Consider the following 21458-nt stretch of genomic DNA (forward strand, 5'->3'; position numbering starts at 1 on the left):
TTTTGAAAAAGAAATGTTTCATAGAATGTTTCTTTCTTTTTTCCTTGTGTATAGATAATTATATTGTGAACATAAAAATGGCCAAAAGGTATAGGTCACCAGGAATGTTGAGGCCGGTTGAATATAACACCTATTCAGAGGAAAAATGGCATGAGTTTGACAACATTTATTATATCTGCTAGAAGTTAAAAAAATTCTTAATGCTTTCTATAATTGAATACCAAATGATTTGAAAGGACATATTGTCTTATCAAAACAAAGTTAATTGTCTAACATTATATGAACAATACTGTCTTTGTACTAAAATGCGCTGTCAAAATACAGCCACAAGTGATACATATCTGGTATGATACATTTCAATACAAGATGAACCAGTATCAACATTTGATTACTAATAAATCTTATTGAAAAATGTTATTTCATATAAGATTCCTCATATTTAAGACTATCTATCATATGTTTCAACAAATGTTGACTTCACTTCACTTTTTCCATAGAAAGTATGGCTGCGCAGACAGATGCGCATAAATACTATAGAAATTCCTTTAAAATTCCAGTCATTTTAATTTACACCTGTTTCATTTGATATGTACTGACACTGTAATGTATTTGTCGTAAATTAGATTCTAACTCGTAAATCTAGTCGTCAGCTAAGTAACATGGGCTCAAAACGTATAACTTCGTCATATTTTGTTGATGCTATATTTAGATTACAAGATTCTTGTTATTATAGTGCGTTTTATTTGCCCTGGCGGGGTGGAGTTAATCTCTGACTTATGCTGATAATGGTAATCTAAAAAAAAAGAGCAAAATAGGTAGAGCTACAGTGGTCACAGTGTTAGACCAGTGAGTAAGAAATCAGGTTACCGAATATACTGCACAATAATGTAGTGAAATGTCGCGAACCCCCACCCCGCCAGGTCGATTAAAATGCACAATATTACATAACTAACTTACTGCCTATAATCAAGATATCTACACTATAGTTAATGTAAGTTAAAATGTGGAGTTAATCTCTGACTTATGCAAATAATGGTAATCTCAAAAAAAAAAAGAAGAGCAAAATAGGTAGAGCTACAGTGGCCACAGCGTTAGGCCAGTAAGAAATCAGGTTACCGAATATACTGCACAATAATGCAGTGAAATGTCGCGAACCCCCACCCCGCCAGGTCGATTAAAATGCACAATATAACATAACTGACTTACTGCCTATAATCAAGATATCTACACTGTAGTTAATGTAAGTTAAAATGAGGATGGCAGTAGTGGGCAAGATACTTAACTGGATAAAACGAAACTTTTCTATTTGCAAGATATCAACTGAGTAAGTGACATTTTTAAGACAAATTTTGTGATCAAGAAGTAGATATGTATTTTGAGTAAATATATAAACAAACAACAGAGATATGTACCTTTGAGACATTTTATTTAAGACAATATACCAAAGATAAGAAAAACAACTCTTAACTGCGGTTATCACACTCTCGTCGTGATCGATAGGAATAAGAATGCCCAACATTACCGAGATGAGCTTATTGTACGGCACGTCATCCCACTGTACGACCCATACCACATTTAATAAACCATTTCATCAGTAAACGTAGAGAGATAAAATTATTCAGACAAATCCACATTGAAATATTGAACTATTCTCTTAGTACACATGAAGTTCCGCTTAAGCCATTGCTGAGTGACTCAAGCTCGTGAACCGCGTCTGTTATTGTGTTCTGAAATTTAGAAAAAAGTACAACCTTAATCGTACTATACAAAAAAATCCCCGAATAACTTCGAAGTCGTTAAAGTCTCCCAAGGCAAACATGCTGACATGCACATTAATAAAAATCGCTTTCTAAAATGAATTTTATTTTATTGACGTCTTGATGTGACGTAAATACGTGGAACCTTAGAAAAAAATAAACATGTATTTTACTATTTAAAACAATGAAATAATAGTAGAGCCTTTTCAACTTGCACGATAAAAGACATATCAAATTGTGATCGTGGAATTTCTAATAGTTTGGTCTAATTTGACCCGTTTCCATCCGAGTATTCCACTCGAGATATTTTGCAGACGCTGGCGGATAGTATCAAAAGGATCGTTCTCAGTTACATTCATATTTAAACATTCTCATCCATCAGATGTTCGTCAAAGTCACGAGAATAGTCTCTGATTTCTTTCTTTCATTTATTTGCTCAGCATGCGAACGTTCGTGGCTTTCAGCTGACAGATATGTAGAAAATTACGACAAGGAACACAATTATTCCTCGTAATTCGGCGTCGAATTTTAAAAAGTTTACACTTTTCATTGATTTGATCAGTTCGCATAGGTCTGTCGCGAAACACTTCTATTCTTTTAAAGCTGTAATGTAAGCAAAGAAAAAGTATCTACGAAATGTGCCAGATAATCAACGAGGGAACCATAGCACCTCTGGTGTGCGAAAATCTATCTAAACTGGCCTAGTGGTAATACGATTGATACCTAATCCAGAGTTCCGGGGAGTCGAAATCCAGTTCATGCACTGGAAATGTCTGGCACGACGGATATATTAAAACAAGCTATCTATTTAAAAAGAGCTAGGCTTAGTTAGCCGGACATGCTGAAAAACATATCTCCACTAGCCTAGCAAACAAGAAGCTATCGTCGATCTGTTTTAGTGATATTACGCTACAAGGTAGACGTGTTGTTTTTACAAATTGTACTCGGAGGTCATCCATATCTGATTCAATAATCCATTTAATTGGTTATAATATATGTCTGAAAGACAACAAATGGTATGAATTCTATAGTGTTACTTGTCGGTTCAGTTAACTTGATATTTGATAACTCGTAAAGAACGGTTATCGCGGTGATTTGTAATGTTTTCTTATGGTAATTACATAGTGTCACGCGATATAAATATATACAATATTGCTAACGTTTCTTTATGATATTTTTTATGCTTTGTTCATAACTACCAATTGTCAATAATTTAATAATACGTGTATGATAATGTGTCGGACGAGCCCTCATGTTACGATGGTTAAGGCGTAACAAAACAAAGAGCATAACATTTTATGACGAAAAATCATACTTGCTTGTGTCGCTAGGGTGAAAGTCTAATGCCCTAACCACTTAGCCAAAGAGTCGACTCCCTGACGCAGTTATCTTAGACTGGCTTTTAACATTAAAGCTACGCGTAAGGTAGGCGTAACACTATTAGAAATGGTTCCAATGAAGAAGGCAAAACAATGAGCGGATATACTGTCACAGTGTCGAAATAAAGGAATCATAATATAGATACTAAAAAATGGCATCGGAGAAGTGAAAATATAAACAGTGAAAATAAATACATACAGAAAGACAACGTAGGAGCCAAAATGCAAACGGTGAAATATACAGGATGCTGACAAAGGAGTCAAAATGAAAATATGAAAACGACACTACACAGGATGGCAACGGAGTAGTCAAAATAAAATTATCAAAATAAAAACCATAGTATGGCAACGGAGGAGCCAAAATGTAAATACTGAAAACTAAAATACTTCGAATGGGAGGAGCCAGAAGGTAAATATTGAAAATAAAGATAAACAGGATGGCAACGGAGGAGCCAGAATGTAAAAGTTCAAAATAAAGATGAACAGGATGGCAGCGGAGGAGTCAGCATGTAAATAATGAAATCTAATATAAAGAGGATGGCAAGTCAGGAATAACAAAATATACAATTAACACAGAATGACGTCGGAGGAGTCAACATAGAAATTTTGAAAATTTAAGTACATTGCATAGTAACGGAGAAGTCAAAATGTATTTTTAGTTAAAATTTTACTGGATGGCAACAGAGGAGTCAAAATGTGAATATTTATAACTTAAAAAATACACCGGATGGTAACACATGTGGCAACGAAGGTGTCAAAATGTAAATATTGATGACTTAAATACATCTGAAAGTAACGGAGGAGTCAAAAGATGAATACTGATAAGTAAAGTACAGATACCATGGATACTGCAACGTAAGAATGGCAACGGAGGAGTTAAAATGTAAATACTTTTAATCTAAAAACAGAGGGTGGCAACGGATTAGCAAAAATGTCAAAGTGTAAATATTCAAATTTAGTATATTTAGAATATAATACTGCAGATGAAAACAAAAAGATCGACACGAGCGCATGCTTTATAAGAAAGTCAGTCTTATTGTTTATTGAAGAAAAACACATAATAGTTACAAGTGATAATGGATTTAAACAGAATCATGAATTTTCATTATGCACTAAAATTGCACTTTTCAAAATAAATGAAGAAAGAAGTTTAAATTTTAGATCTTAAATCAAAACAATACCAATGTATAAAAGGGTTTGTTTTGGCGAAAGGCTCACTGATTTTTCTTTCAACAGGATATGGTAAATCACTGATATATGAAATGGTACAAAAATAATTATGGGATATTAAATCGCTATGCTATTACTTACAACAGAAAAAAACCTCGTCAGTACGTATCTGTATTAATCAAATCTAGATGGACAGCCAGTTTAGATTCTTCGAAAACTATTTAATATACATACTATAAACGTAACTTTTCAAAACACTTGAAAAATATAATTAATCAAATAAAAGTAATGAGCTTTAAAGAATTAATATAGGTAAAAATAAAACTGCCTTTATCTTTTTGTTTTGCAAATATTTTTATTAGTATTTTGCAAAACATGTATTTATTTTTACTCAAAAAGTATATTATGTTATATATTCTTATATATTGTACAACCGAAATTAGTACCAAAACTTGTACCATTTTTGTAAAATGGAAATATTCCGTGTTGTCAGTATGAATGGTATGATTTGGAAGTTTAGGCGGCCATATTGGCGTAAATCTTTAATTTGAGATATTTTCCCACTACGTTCAGCCAGTCTGGCATCAACTAGGTCTAACAACTGCAGAGTCTGACAAACACTTTGTACAGTTTGAGATGTGCACAATTGTAGAATGCTCCCTCTCATGAAGATGGACTCGTTTGCGGCAGTACACACTCCTCGTCGGTGGATTTTTTTGCATCTTCCTTATCACTCTGTTCGTCCACCTTTGTCATACGTTGAACTCGTGGCGTTCGATTTACTTTCATCGGTTTGCATTGTTTTCATATGTGGCAACATGATATTTCGTCTAGTAATTATTTTCGCAAAAATTTGACATGTGAACATTTTGACATTTCATACAAGAATAATCAATTTCTTCTAACTCCCGAACACCTTGGAAAGAATATTTTTTATATTTCCTCTGCTTACGTACTCAATGAGGCGCAGGAGTACCGGCACTGTTCCCGAAAAAACAAGAAAGCAAGGATGAAAAAGACGTTAAACAGCAATAAGGAGAATATAAGATACTAAACCAACAAGGAGTATGGGGATCCTTGAGTAAAGGGCATTGATTTAACTTTTTAGAAAACGGCAGTCGGAATACGAAGATAAAATGCACAATTACTTGGATACAGAGGACGTGACTGTAGACGTTGCATTAATACGTATTTTCCGCAATTCGATAGAAACATATAGGAAAAAGATGGCAAGACATTTTAGTGACTTTATACTGTGAATCAATTCTCTCCCTCTCCTGGGTGATCCTATATTTAAAACAATAAAGGACACGGCATCCGATCTTAAGTTTATCGGTGACTATTGTAGTGAGGAAGTGTGGAAGTACGCAATCAACAGAAGTAATCACATGTTAAAAAATATTCTGACTAGATTAGAGCCTCCAGAAGTTTCGAGACCATTATTAGTCAAGCTGTCTGAGAGGAGGAGGTGGTGTACCACCCCAGAACGTAACAGACAGCCCTGTGCAGTGGGATGAGCGATGGGTTATCAGTGACCTTAAAAGAATTCCAAACGAGCCAATTTAACGAATAGGGAAAATCACTTGAAAAAAAGAATGACTAGTACCCAATAACAGCTGTTTACTGCCTACAACGGGATATTTCATTTAGATTTGAAGAATGCATGAAGTGTTTATTCCCTATATGACCTCCACAAATTTACAGAAGTGAGTTCCATATCCTTCCCGCGCCTGTAACATAATAAAATACATTAGCGTCTGATGGCCCTTTTACGTTTCCGTAGAATCAACATTTATTACACGAAACTCATTTTGAAACTATTTCTGAAATGTCTTGTAAATACGGAAATACTTAACATCCAAGGTTTATACTGATACTTTAAGACAACATCAAAAAGGACCTCTTGAACGATTTGATAAAGTTCCAAAAATCTCCATATACCCATGCTCCGTTACGGGCCCCTGTGGGATTTGTGTTTATTCCGTGTTAAATTTTTGTCGTAGATGAAAAGCTGACATGCCGTCCTAAGGCAAGGTATTTTAAAATCGATAGAAAAAAAAAACTGAAATTGACTCCCTTTTAGCCCCCAAAAAGAAGTCCACGAACATACATTTAGACGGGGTGACCCCTGTTCGTGAGCCCTGACTATTGACCAATGCAAATGCGACTTTCGCTTTCAAGTTTAGCCTGTTTACTTTCATTTTCTTTGCTTCCAGGAAAAGCTGAAGGTCGTGTGGCGCACTTTCTGTGTTGTCAAAACCATACGTATGCCTGACGAGATTGTATAAAAGTGTGCCCGTCGTACTAAGGGTATTAGATTACTTCTTCCAAACACATCTGAAGAAGGCACAATTTGCACTATTCTGCAACATTTAAAGGAAAAAACAAGGATGATTATCCAACAGGGAAAGGCACGTTCTAAAAACGCAGCCTCCCAAAACGACGTAAAATCAGCACGCGGACGCGCACACGACCATCACACACAAACACAAATACGTTAACACACTAGGACAAAACGAACCAATAAAGGAACAGAGTGGGACACCGCCTTGGAACGGTCAGTGGCAAAACCACCAATGGGAGCTTAAACCGGTTTATGGTGCACCTAACCTCACTCCTATCCCCACCTTGTTCCAAGGTCACAGGACAGTGTAAATAAATTTAATCCCCGCCAGGTGAAACCCTAACATACTCAAAAGTCAACAGAATGCATGTAATATGAAACACAAAAATGCTCTTGTATATTTATATAAAAGCAATCCTTGGAACCTAAAACGCATGTACTCGATGCCTTTGCAGCAGACAGAGCAACAAGGAAAACACCCTTAAGAGCCCCACGAATCAGACCAAAAGGAAGAAATCAAAATAGCTCAGTCAACTACCTATCAGTCCTCCACCTGTTCCTTCAGGCAAAATCAAAGAAGAAAGCGTAGCGTCCAAATGTATAAAAGCTGAACACCAAACATGCGTCCTGTCTCAAAACAGTCGGGCCATAACCTCTTTTAATAAAACATTTCATTACTTAACTAAATACAATTGGAAAATTGCAATGACCCCAACTCTTACGAAGTTTGTAAACCACATCCCCATAAAAACGGGTTTTGATATATTACCCACAGAAATGTCATTAAATATGTATTTTATTTTGATACCAAATTTGAATTATGATAGTAAAATTTAGCAGGGTATTTATGTATTTTATGATAACGGTAGCCCTATTGAAGAAGCGTATTTGTAATACATTGATTACGTTAAGAGTTAGGTCCATGTTTCGGAGATGAAAGTTCGAAAATCACCAAATCAAAGAAAGAAAGAATTGTTTTACATGAAAAAATAACAGCATATAAAACATTACTATCATTCTACAAAACCATTCTCAATTTACTCATGTATGTATTGAATTTCGGAAGAAGACTGCATGAAGGGGCCACACGTCTGGACAATTCAACGCCTTTTAAAACTCACCATCTTTACAAAAGCTGTTACATGTCTTCGTTTTGATGCATTTGCAACAATGTATGGGTGCTTAAACTTTACATAACTAGGTTTATCATCCTTTTTGAAAATTGTTTACGTTTATTTCTTTACAAATGGAATTCTTTTTTAAAGGGTGACAACTCTTTTAGAATATTTTAAGTATCCGATTCTTCGGGACAGAACTGTAAAAATGTATTGGACAGATGGGTTGTTTATAAAGATGTTGTTTGTTTTCTAAAAAATTCTGTGGTTTTTGTGATATACTGCTAAACCTTAATTGAAATCCTCAACATGGTTGCACGCTCTTGCAAACCGAATTTATTGAGAAATATATATCCCATAAGATGTTGCTTAGGGTATATCGCCATCCAAATTGGGGAAATTTACAATACTCAAATTAAAATAATCCCTCTTGTCATAAATATTAGTATGTATAAAGTTAGGGAAATGTAAAAGTAGAAATGAAGCAGAAGTATCCGAGTTGTCAGTTTTACTTAACTTCAGCTCTCGGGGATAAATAGTATCAACAAAATGAGCAAAAACGGATTATCCATATTAAGTATATCATCTAGATACCGTGATGTATTATAAAATGTAGTAATAATGTATGCCTGTGTATCTGACCCAATTTAAAATCTCTTTCATGACGATATAAAAATAAATCTGCGACAAGGGTTGAACAATTTGTTTCGATGGGAAGTTAGTGTTTCATTTATTAAGTTATGTGGAAAAGTGGTATTCAAATGACTGTAGACATCTTGTAATTATTAATTCTACGTTTATCAAGAATATCGCCAGAATTTTTTATTTACCAAAATAAGTTTTCGTATACTTTGTAACAATATCTTTTCACGTGAGTTTTTATAACAACAAGGCAGACTTTCAAGAGGCGGCGCAAAACGAGTTTTTTCTCCCGTATCCATCACCAAAAAGTTTGCACTGGTCTACAACACTTGCATGAACATTCCCAGACTTTCAGGAGACGATGCCAAACAAATTCTCCCACTCATAGGATCATGTTCATGTGAATATAAAGACTGTGGATATCAAATAAAGTTTGCAGAATTTTGTTATGACTTTTTTCTAACAATGGAATAAGTACAACTTTCACCTTGTGTAGGGCACACCTTATTATCAAACATTGAGAGTAGATTAGTTAGCAAACACTGTCGGACGGACAAGCTGTTAAATTTCCCTTATATTCCGACTCAATTTATGACTGCCATTTGAAAATTGAAATATATAAAGAAAATGAATTAATTCAATTTGATGACATTTTGGTTAGTAAATTGATATGAACTTCTCTCACTTCATATATAAGAGGATACAATTAATTAGAAGACTAATTTCATATTATATAACTCTGTTGTTTACTCAAGCGGAAAATATCATATAAAATGCAATAAAAAGATAGGGGTTAAAGGTCAGTAATTCAAATCCTTCTTTGTTTCATATAAAAAACGACAACTTCATGTCGTCTTTACGTATCTTTAGAGAACATCACTTTTTCCTACACCTATTTTTCATGAAAGTTCTATCACAAATTTACGAAAAAATGAAAAGAAAAAAAGGGGGTTGAATAGTTCCTAGTGAAATGCCAGTCAGTTGTGGTCTGCTACCCAAAAAATGGCGCATCTTTCGACTACACCACGGAAGCACATTTTCGACCGAATTACTGACCTTATTCCTAGGGCATAGCGGGTGACCATTGGTAAGTTCTAGTAACATAGTTGTTATAATCACTATGATTCAATGTACTTACAGATATTCTCCTTATTTACTTGTATATATAGATAACACTCTTTAAATTAGTGATTTCTGTTGATACATTCCTGTTGTGATTTTACAGACTAAATAATATATACTTTAACTTTTATCAGTATAGTTTAGAGGTTTTAAACTATGTACCTTTGCGCGATGACTACACCAAGATTGCATATTTGTTTGTTTGGCATTTTAACGCTGGTCATGTGGTAAAGGTGTTTTCAACACGACTGGTGTCATGACAACATCTCATATGGCACCAGTTTTTGGTTTTCCAGAAAGCAGCCTCGAGACTAGTTCATATAACATATAAGATTTCATCACAACAAAAATTGAGCTAAATCAAGGAATAATAAAATTTAGATTTAGGGGAACTTCGTCCATCTCCCATGTGGGTTCGAGTCTGACTCTAGGCGCTGAATTCATCCAGCTGCCTTAGGAAAGTCGGTGGCCACCTGTAATGATACACAGAGGGGCATCTGCTGTATTCCACCACCAATAAAGCTGAAAAGTCGCCATATGACCTATAGCCTGCGACGTTAAACAAACAAAATAATGTAAACTAAACAAAAGCTAAGTTGACTTCTCAGCCATTCAGTTTCAAACGTAGTTCTGTTTAGGAAAGAAACATTCGATGCAAACCGAAATAGGACTAGTTTACAAGCTGCGTGAAAACAAACAGTAAAACACATCTTAGTATGGCTGCATCGGGATACTACTAACATACATACTAGAGTATTAGACCAGCAATGGACACAAAATTAAGAGAATGCCCGGAAGACGGATGGAAATAAACCTTTATTACAATCATTTTTCATTAAGTTTTATTTCTATAGTGAAACAGTCAATACAAACAAAATTCAGTTAGATAAATAGGTCTATATTAGTGTTATACAAGTACTGACCAAACTAAACATAATTCTGTAATGTGTATGAATTATTTATCGTTTATTTACATACGTCGAATTTTCCATCAAAATGTTATTTCTAGTCTTTATTGATTTGTATAATTCATTGGACATTGGCCTACTAACTCAACAAAGACTGCCATTGTTTGTTTAAATATCAGTACTTTAGATATACCAGCTCAATACTTCAGACTCATATGACAGTTTATAAGCAACAAAGAACAACGTAAAATAGATTTTCAAAATTTGTAAGTCTGTCAAAGATTCTCAGGGATATGCTGTTTAGTTCATAATTATCTCATATTATTCTCATCTTTTAGTAACAAACAAGAAGCCATAGATACAGTAAGTGAAACCATATAAGATTATTACCTACAATGCATTTGTCTCTAGTTCATTTGAAAGAAATCTAAAAAAATGCAATTGTGTTGAATCCCTTATCTAGCTGAAAAACACCACTCAGTTTCTAATCTTTCTAGTTCATATTTTAAGCAAGACAAAATTGATTTATAAGAATCGATAAAATCCCACAGATTTCAAGATAATGATATTTTTGTAACAATACCTGCATATAAATAACTTTATATTCTCTAGTAATATTTGGCTTTTATCATTATTATGTTCCAATTCTTCAATTCTTTCAATGATATATGAAATCGCTACTCACTAACATATATTCAGGGATATATTATGTGGATTTGTATGCTACGACACTCTAGTAATTTATTGCCTCTAATATCCAAACCACATATTTTATAGTAATATAAAGAAAGTTGAAATCATTTGACATGTACTGTACTTTAAAAATTACCAGAAAATACAGATAGCAGGTTTGGATAGCATCGTTTGTTAGTGAAACTTTTATTGTTTGTCAAGTTCTTGTTTGTTTGTAACCGTTCTCATTTATCTTAAATAGCATTATAAAGAATAGTTGCTAGGTGGCTTTTTGTACGTTTGTGGTTGAAGTCATATACAGAAGATAACCTCAAACATAGTTGTATCATAAGTGCAGCGGAACGTCTTGTAAAAGTGTAGATTGTACCTATAAGTTATAAGAACTAATTTAAACGTTGTGGTTTAATAATCATATCCTTTATACTTACCACTGAAGAGAAAACTGGTTCTAAATATAGAAGCTGACTGAGAGGTTTAATCAACATATATTTTTAATAATAAATCAATTTATGATAAATTGTAATTAGGCATTTACGTTTGCTCTAAAGAATATCTACACAATTCAGTGAAGAGGTAGACACAATAACAGTGAACGTACCAACATTGTAACTTACGTTCTGCTCTTTCAATATCTGCAGCTTCCGTTGCTTGTAACTCAGGATTTGTATCTGAAATGAAGAAAAAGAAGAAATATAACGTTCGTATGCAATCAAAATGAAACAAAAGGAAGTCAGATTTACATGATTAACTTTTTCCATCAAGTCGATCAGAAATATTTGCGTCACAGGCAACATATGGGTTGAAAAAAACATTGTCTAGACCTAGATTCTTGTAAAGCAGATGATCGGCACTGACCAAAAACGGCGAACACATAAAAAGCTAGGGTGCCATTAGAATAAACTTTTTTTTCTAAAATTGTGCCAGTTTCGTTTGAAATGTACAAGCACCTAAAATGCATGAAAAATACAGTTTTTAGCTTCATATCAACAGTTTCTAAGATTTTATGGCATTTTCCGTTACATAAGACAACGCGTCAGATTTTGCCAAAAATAGCTGTCGCGACATAATTTTCAATCAGTTCTCCCAACTCTAGCCTAGTATTGCCCTGTTTTGTCATTTTCTAACCTGATCTGCATGAAGTGTATTGAAATTGCCACTATTTATATTTAAGAAAATCAAGTCATACAGCTGGTTTTGTATGATCAATATGTCTAGATAGTTCTGTAGAAGATCTCAAAATGACTACCGTTTCATTTAGAGTTCTGCACGTTCGGATCGAAATATTTCTTACAATGTAGAATTTTGTTAAACTCTGATTTTTCAAAACTTCAGAATATACTTAGAACATTCAGCAGATATAAAAGATAGCCGTGAACTTGAAGTTTTGCTAGACTAATTTGAAAAAGTTTGACCTCACGAATTGTTTTTTCATAATGGGAAAATCATTACTTTCAAAACATTTTCGCGGATAGTTATTTTTCTACAATGAAGATATTAATGAAACCTCTCACAATTGGACATAGGTGAAATAAAATGTATAGGTCCGTGTGGTTATGATTGAGATAGTTGACCAGGATTACAGTGAACAGCACATTTCACACTAAGACACACTTAAATACATAGTTTTGAATTATTTAACGTGTATCATATTTTAACTTTAAAAAGATAGTAACAGTGCCATTGTGATAAATTTGCTCACAGCTAAAATAATTTTCAACTACTAGTACACCGAATCCAGGCCTTATTCTACATTTTGCGGATAAATGACGTTACACCATCACTTCTCGTTAAGTAAACGTGCAAAACTACCTTATATATGTTTTGACGTCTGAAAAATTATTTCAAAGGAGAATTATTCTAATATTTTCTGTGTATGTAAACAGAACAAACCAAACTCAGCCAAAAGCGGTCACATGTTTTAGATAGTTCAGTTTGTTTAGCTATTTCAGTATTATTTTTGAAACATGACGATTTGTTTTAGAGGTTCTCTTTTTATCATCACACGTGCAATAGCTAGAATCTTATGTCATTTCTAGTAACTGGGCATGACAAATTATAAGTCCGCAACTTTATGAAAATATATAAAATATTAAGCGGGACAAAATATTATTGGGGAGTTCACACTTTTGCTACTGCTACTGTTGCTACTGTTACTGCATATTTCACATTTTTGCTACTGCTACTGCTGATATTGCTACTGCAAAGTTCACATTTTTGCAACTGCTACTGCTACAGCTACTGCTGCTACTTCAAAGTTCACATTTTTGCAACTGCTTCTGCCATTACTACTGTTGCTACTGTTACTGCAAATGTCACATTTTTGTTACTGCTACAGCTACTGCTGCTACTGCTACTGTTACGGCCAGTTTCTTGATTTTTCTACCGCAACTGCTGCTGCTTACTTTTCTGCTGGCAAATCTGCTACTGCTACTGTCGATATAATATTTTTGCTTTTGCTATTGTTACTACTGCTGCCGCCAGTTTCACGAATTTTGATACCTACAACAACTGCTTATAACTCTAATGCTACTGCAACTGCTGCTACGCGTACTGCAAATTTTACGTTTCTGTTACTTCTGCTACTGCTACACGTTTTCTAATATTCGTCTGCATATTGATACTGCTCACTGCTACTGCTAACTTTCTGCACATACTTCCAGGTATTATAAGCCAAAAGATGAATTCACGTTTTGATATGCGCCACAGCCGTACTGTAACGTTTAAAGATACAAAATAATGCGTATGCTCCAAGATACGAGATAAAAGATACAAGACGATTTATTGAACGTCGGATAAATACAACATATATAACTGGCTTAAAGCTATGTTCCGACAAACACAAGTTAATAAGCTCAACATAAGTAAAACAGCTGTAAGAAATTGTATACATTTTGAAGCGCATTAAAGTAAGTAAAACATATCTGACACAAAGGAAATAAGAACAAATCACAAATTATCACATACATGTTACAGCACATAAAAGCAACATAAAACGTAGCTGGCCAATAAAAAGAAAAAACAATTTATCACATACATGTTAAAACACATTTAAAGCAACATAAAAAAAACGTTGACACTTAGCAAATAAGAAAAGTCACAGTTTACAACATATTAAAACAACATAAATGAAGAAATCACATACGTGTTAAAGAACCATAAAAACAAATTAAAACATAACTGACGGAGACATTTGTATCACTAGCATACAACATCTGTAACTAATGCTAAAAAGGAAAAAAAAAAGAATTACAAACACAGAAATTAAAAGTACATTTAAAAGCGCTGGTGTTATATAATACATGCATTTCAGATGACAAAGCAAGCAAAGCATAAAAGAATCTAAACAAAAACTAAGAAAAAACTAAGAAACACAGGGGAAGTAACTAAAGCGGAACTATAACACATGGCACATTTGCGTTTGGGGCCAGTTCAGGGACGGACCAGTCTGACAGAGTCCTTGTAGTTATCAATGATCCTGATGTCATTTGACAGACTGTCCCACACCCTGACAGCCTCAAACTTGTATTTTGCCATACCCTGGGAAATTCTAACATATTTACATACCTGACATTATAAGAAGAATCTTTAACAATTGTTAGAGATCTTAAATTTTCTGGTGACATATTGTGAATTAATTTAAATGTTTCAGTGGCAATAGTTTTGAGCCTACCTAAATGAAGCGATGTCATACAAACTGTGTTTAATAATGTATCGTATGAGGAAGAGTATTCCTCAAAAACAATCCTAAGTGCTCTATACTGAATATTTCAAAAGTGCCAAATTCACGGACAGTAATTAAAGTTGGATTTAATAAAAGTTTTGAAAATAACTAATCTAGTACCTAAATTTAAGATTTTACTTAACCTTTGCCGGACATTTAGTTGTTTTGCTGCCTTTTGACATAAACTAGTAACTTGGCTGTCAAAATGTAACAGGTAATCGAGATTAATTCCTAAAAGTTTAACTTCATCTTCACATATGATCTCATTTTGGTCAATATGAAAAGATTTTATTAACTTATTTGTTTTGCTTCCTACACATAGACTGATTTTTTTCTGGATTTACCTGCATATGGTAAATGTCAAACTAGTTTATTAAAGAATTACTTTCTGTTTCTAATGGGTATTTGAATGTGTTTAGATCTGCATGACCGAAGGACACAGTATTGTCATCTGCATAGTTGTATAGAGTAGATGGGTGTACAAAATAACAGATGTCATTTATAAACATATCAAAGATAAGAAGTCCTAAAATTGGTGCTTGGGGCACCCCTTTAATGATTTCTAACCAGTCACTTTTAACATTAATTTTAACTCTTTGGCTTCTGTTTGTCAGGTAACTATCTACTAGTTTGCATGCCTTATTTGTAAGATTATAGACTTTTAACTTTAAAATAATCAGATTATGGGACAGACAGTCAATGGCCTTAGACAGATTCATCAGCACCGCATCTACATATTTGTTCTCGTTTAGGGCTTGTTTCCAATCTTTAAATAGCCGTAGAAGAGTGACCTGACAGCAAAAAGATGTTCGAAATGCTGCACAGGAGGGACGAAAAAAATGGAGTTGAAATGTTCGTTACTTGTTTACCAATTGTTCTTTCATACAATTTTGAAAGTGTGAGTAGGATGCTGACGGGTCAGTTTTTTCAACAAAAGTGTAATCATTTTTAAAAATAGGGGTCACGTGAGCTTGCTTTAATTTTGTGGGGGAATTCTCCTTTATTATATTATAATTGTGTTTACAATAGAAGTAATTTGGGAGTTGAGTCTGGGATTTCCGGCCTTGATTATTTTTGGGGAAATGCATCAACTCCAGCCGCTGTTTTACAGTCTAATTGTTTAATGCAGATTGCAATATCTTTCTCTGTAGCCTAACCTTAGCAAAATTGAAAGTCTGTGTATTTATATTAGCGCTGATTGCTTTGATACTAGGATGGTCCTTATTTACAGGAGTATTGTTATTAATACCAATGTTTTTTGCAATGTTTACATAAGAGGAATTTATTTTGTCTACAACTTAGTTTTGATCAGATATCAGTTTATTTTGTTCTTGATCTTAAAGTATGATTTGGCTATTGGATTTCATGACTGATGTTTGAGATAAAAATGGCTTGACAGTTGGCCAGAAGTCTTGCGACTTCGGGTCACCATCACATTTTCCCTAAAATAAACCGTAATAGATTCACGTTTTATTGTTGTTCTCGCATTTCGTAATTGAGTATATTTTTTCTGTTTTCAGTTTTTTTTAGATATATGTTAGAGGCTATAATGGTTTTATAAATAACATTTGTGTAATGGGAATTCATATACGGACGTGGATTTCGTTTTGGTACTTTCTGTTGAGTTGGGGCATGTTCATCAACAACTTGTTTCAATAACAATTCATGTGCCCAGTAAATGTCATTGACTTGATCAAATGCGCGTGCTACATGAAAAGGTACGTGTGACAAGTCATAGTTAAACTGATCAGCATCGAAGCCTTTATAGCTTCTGAAAGTGACTTTCGTATTGGACATAGACTGACATTGCTCTATCAATGATGTAGCTATTAGATTATGACAGTCACTTAAACCACAGTTAAAGTTTACAGTATTGCAGAGAAATCTTTTTGAGTTTGTTAAAATTACATCAATTAAAGTTGGATCTTTCGAAAAAGAGGTTGGTCCACGTATAATATTTCCGAGGTTCAAGCTATCATAGACATTTGTTAAGGGCCTACCCTTTTTTCCCAGTTAATCAAAATTTGAGTCACCAATACAGATCAAATGGTCAAATACCATACATATTTTATCCAAACAATTACTAAAACAGACTTAAAAAACAGAGTCTGACATAGATGGTTGCTTATATATACTAAGGATACACTGTTTTCTTTTATTCATTGAGAATTCATAAAACATACAATCTAAATCCTTGGGCTCAAGGTCTTTTCTACGCTTAAAAGGCAGGTCAGACCAGACAAAAGTCATCAATCAGCCTCCACGGGCATTTCTATCTTTTCGTTCCATTTTAAAATCATCTGTACTAAAAAGATTGTTATTAAAAGTTTCATCAATTTTGGTTTCAGCAACTGTAAAAAGATCTACCAGATTATCATACAAAACTTCCTCTAGATCTTCAAATTTATAATGAACGCTATTTATATTAAATATACTAATGATAAGTCTTTTTCTATTTTCATTTTTAAGTGAACGAAGTTCATCAAATATATCAGAATTTGAGTTATTGTGATCATAAGAGTCTGAGTTTATTGAAAGACTCAAATTTACATCATCGAGTTCCTCATTACCTTGTTGATCTACATGTGCATTTAGCAGCCAGTCTTCTTCTGGATCTGGTTGAGGTGAGTAACTATCGTTTAAGGTGGTAAAGTTTGTTCTAAAAGTTGCCTCCCTTAAATATATATTTGTCTCTAGTGAGGTATCAGCCATCCGGTCTTTTCTCATTTTTGGAGAAGCTGAAATGTTTGAGTTATTGATATTCCTTATTCTTGTATCATTTGAAACTATTGATCGATATGGGATCAACAGCAGAATCTCTAGAATGATTTTATATCAAGGATATATTGCAAAATTACATAACTAACACTATTTATATTAAATTTACTAATGATAGCTCTTTTTCTATTTTCATTTCTAAGTTCATTTTATGTGCAGCCAGTGTTCGCATCTGTCACATACAACGGCACGATGTGTTTTTGCCACCGCCTTCGAGCAGAACCCACAAATGTGTTTAGCAGGAACTGGACTGGTCGAAATATCGCCACTTAATAGTAGTATTGTCAGTTTGTAAAATCTTCCAAAATCGAAGAGAGCGTCCATTCATGAGTACAAGGTTGTAATGGATGGATGTATGACACTTTTTCGTTCGTGATAGTTGTATGTGCAAGAGTTAAAGTTTTCGATAACCGGAGGCACAAGGGGTAAGACTGTGATAATTGCAGGTACAAGAGTTAAAAGTGGTGATAATTGGAGGTGAAAGTGTTTAAGGTTGTGACAAATCAAATTGCAAGGATTAAAAAATGTGGTTATTGGAAGCGCATGACATTAAGGGCCTAAAATATGAGGTGTAAGAGGTTAAGGATTTGATAACTGGAGGAGCAAGAGTTTAAGGTTGTCATAATTGGAAGTGCTAGAGTTTATGGTTGTGATAACATGGGGAACAGTTGTTCAATTTCGCGATAATTTGAGGTGCAAAGGTGCAAGTTTGTGAAAGTTTGAAGTAAGTGCACGTGTTAAAGGTAGTGATCAACTGTGTTGGAAGATTATAATATCGTAGTGGATGGAGGTGCAGGAGTTTCAGATTGTGATAATTTGGGATGCAATAGCTTAACGTTGTGATAACTTGAGGTGCAAAAGTGTAAAGATTTAGTGAATCGAAGTGTAAGAGTTTCAGGTTGTGATAATTTGAGGTGCAAAAATTAAAGGTTATGAAAATTGGAGGTGCAAATGTTGAATGCTTTGATGGTTGGAGGTGCAAGAGAAAAAACACGTAATAACTGGAGATGCAAGAGTTTCAAGGTTGTGATTATTAGAGGTGTAAGATTTATAGGTTGTGATAAATGAAAGTTCAAGTGTTAAATGTGTGATAATTTGAGATGGAATAGTGTAAGGTCTGTTAGTTGGAGATGCGGGTGTTAAAGGTTATGTTCCAATTCTTCAATTCTTTCAATGATATATAAAACCACTACTTACTAACATATATTCAGGGATATATTATGTGGATTAGTATGCTACGACACTCTAGTAATTTATTGTCTCTAATATCCAATCCATATATTTTATAGTAATATAAAGAAAGTTAAAATCATTTGACATGTACTGTACTTTAAAAATTACCAGAAAATACAGATAGCAGGTTTGGATAGCATCGTTTGTTAGTGAAACTTTTATTGTTTGTCAAGTTCATGTTTGTTTGTAACCGTTCACATTATCTTAAATAGCATTATAAAGAATAGATGCTAGGTGGTTTTTTTGTACGTTTGTGGTTGAAGTCATATACAGAAGATAACCTCAAACATAGTTGTATCATAAGTGCAGCGGAACGTCTTGTAAAAGTGTAGATTGTACCTATAAGTTATAAGAACTAATTTAAACGTTGTGGTTTAATAATAATATCCTTTATACTTACCACTGAAAAGAAAATTGGTTCTAAATAAAGAAGCTGACTGAGAGGTTTAATCAACATATATTTTTAATAATGAATCAATTTATGATAAATTGTAATTAGGCATTTACGTTTGCTCTAAAGAATATCTTCACAAGTTCAGTGCAGAGGTAGACATAGTGACAGTGAACGTATCAACATTGTAACTTACGTTCTGTTCTTTCAAAATGTGCAGCTTCCGTTGCTTGTAACTCAGGATTTGTATCTGAAATGAAGAAAAAGAAGAAATATAACGTTCGTATGCAATCAAAATGAAACAAAAGGAAGTCAGATTTACATGATTAACTTTTTCCATCAAGTCGAGCCTCACAGGCAACATATGGGTTGAAAAAAGCATTGTCTAGAGCTAGATTCTTGTAAAGCAGATGATCGGCACTGACCAAAAACGGCAAACACATAAAAAGCTAGGGTGCCATTAGAAAAATCTTTTTATTTCTAAAATTGTGCAAGTTTCGTTTGAAATGTACAAGCACCTAAAATGCATGAAAAATATAGCTTTTACCTTCATATCAACAGTTTCTAAGATTTTATGGCATTTTCCGTAACATAAGACAACGCGTCAGATTTTGCCAAAAATAGCTGTCGCAACATAATTTTCAATCAGTTCTCCTAACTCTAGCCTAGAATTGCCCTGTTTTGTCATTTTCTACCCTGATCTGCATGAAGTGTATTGAAATTGCCACTATTTATATTTTAGAAAATCAAGTCATACAGCTGGTTTTGTATGATCAATATGTCTAGATAGTTTTGTAGAAGATCTCAAAATGACTTCCATTTTAAGAGTTCTGCACGTTCGAATCTAAATTTTTCCTACAATGTAGAATTTTGTTAAACTCTGAATTTTCAAAACTTCAGAATATGCTTAGAACATTCAGCAAATATAAAAGATAGCCGTGAGCTTGAAGTTTTGCTAGACTAATTTGAAAAATTTTGACCTCACGAATTGTTTTTTCATAATGGGAAAATCATTACTTTCAAAACATTTTCGCGGATAGTTATTTTTCTACAATGAAGATATTAATGAAACCTCTCACAATTGTACATAATTTGGTGAAATAAAATGTATAGGTCCGTGTGGTTATGATTGAGATAGTTGACCAGGATTACAGTGAACAGCACATTTCACACTAAGACACACTTTAAGACATAGTTTTTAATTATTTAACGTGTATCATATTTTAACTTTAGAAAGATAGTAACAGTGCCATTGTGATAAATTTGCTCACAGCTAAAATAATTTTCAATTACACCTAATCCAGGCCTTATTCTACATTTTGCGGATAAATGACGTTACACCATCATTTCTCGTTAAGTAAACGTGCAAAACTACCTTATATATGTTTTGACGTCTGAAAAATTATTTCAAAGGAGAATTATTCTAATATTTTCTGTGTATGTAAACAGAACAAACCAAACTCAGCAAAAAGCGTTCACATGTTTTAGATAGTTTAGTTTGTTTAGCTATTTAAGTATTATTTTTGAAACATGACACGTGCAATAGCTAGAGTCTTATGTCATTTCTAATATCTAGAAACTGACTAATTACAAGTCCGCAACTTTAATAGAGAAAGCCAAATGATACGAACGCTGCCTCCCCAAAACGAGACCTTACATCAGTATATGTGTAAATGATTGTCAATTATACTGAAAATATATAAAAAATTAAGCGGGACAAAATATTATCGGGGAGTTCACACTTTTGCTACTGCTACTGTTGCTACTGTTACTGCATATTTCACAGTTTTGCTACTGATACTGCTGATATTGCTACTGCAAAATTCGCATTTTTGCAACTGCTACTGCTACAGCTACTGCTGCTACTTCAAAGTTCACATTTTTACAACTGCTACTGCCTCTGCTACTGTTGCTACGGTTACTGCAAATGGCACATTTTTGCTGCAGCTTCTGATACTGCTGCTACTGCTACTGTTACGGCCAGTTTCTCGATTTTTCTACCGCAACTGCTGCTGCTTACTTTTCTGCTGGCAAATCTGCTACTGCCGATATAATATTTTTGCTTTTGCTATTGTTACTACTGCTGCCGCCAGTTTCACGATTTTTAACCCCTACAACAACTGCTTATAACTCTAATGCTACTGCAACTGCTGCTACGCGTACTGCAAATTTTACGTTTCTGTTACTTCTGCTACTGCTACACGT

General features: G+C 33.9%; 1 protein-coding gene across 3 annotated transcripts in view; it reads right to left on the minus strand.

The window, feature by feature from the left end:
• Positions 1 to 21458, minus strand: part of LOC128554949 (baculoviral IAP repeat-containing protein 2-like) — a 46351-nt gene that overhangs the window by 12962 nt on the left and 11931 nt on the right. For 2 of the 3 annotated variants that reach the window (XR_008369739.1, XM_053536286.1), the window contains exons 4-6: positions 19450 to 19503; positions 17422 to 17589; positions 11745 to 11798 (exon numbers count right to left, since the gene is read on the minus strand). Coding sequence is in view for 2 of the 3 variants with exons in the window: in XM_053536286.1 (XP_053392261.1) it covers positions 11745 to 11798; positions 17422 to 17589; positions 19450 to 19503 (276 nt within the window). In the remaining variant the exon portion in view is untranslated. The remainder of the gene's footprint in view (positions 1 to 11744; positions 11799 to 17421; positions 17590 to 19449; positions 19504 to 21458) is intronic. The other variant, XM_053536287.1, reaches the window with a different exon arrangement.

This window comes from Mercenaria mercenaria, unplaced genomic scaffold, assembly GCF_021730395.1.
Source record: "Mercenaria mercenaria strain notata unplaced genomic scaffold, MADL_Memer_1 contig_893, whole genome shotgun sequence".
NCBI classification, from domain to species: Eukaryota; Metazoa; Mollusca; class Bivalvia; order Venerida; family Veneridae; genus Mercenaria; species Mercenaria mercenaria.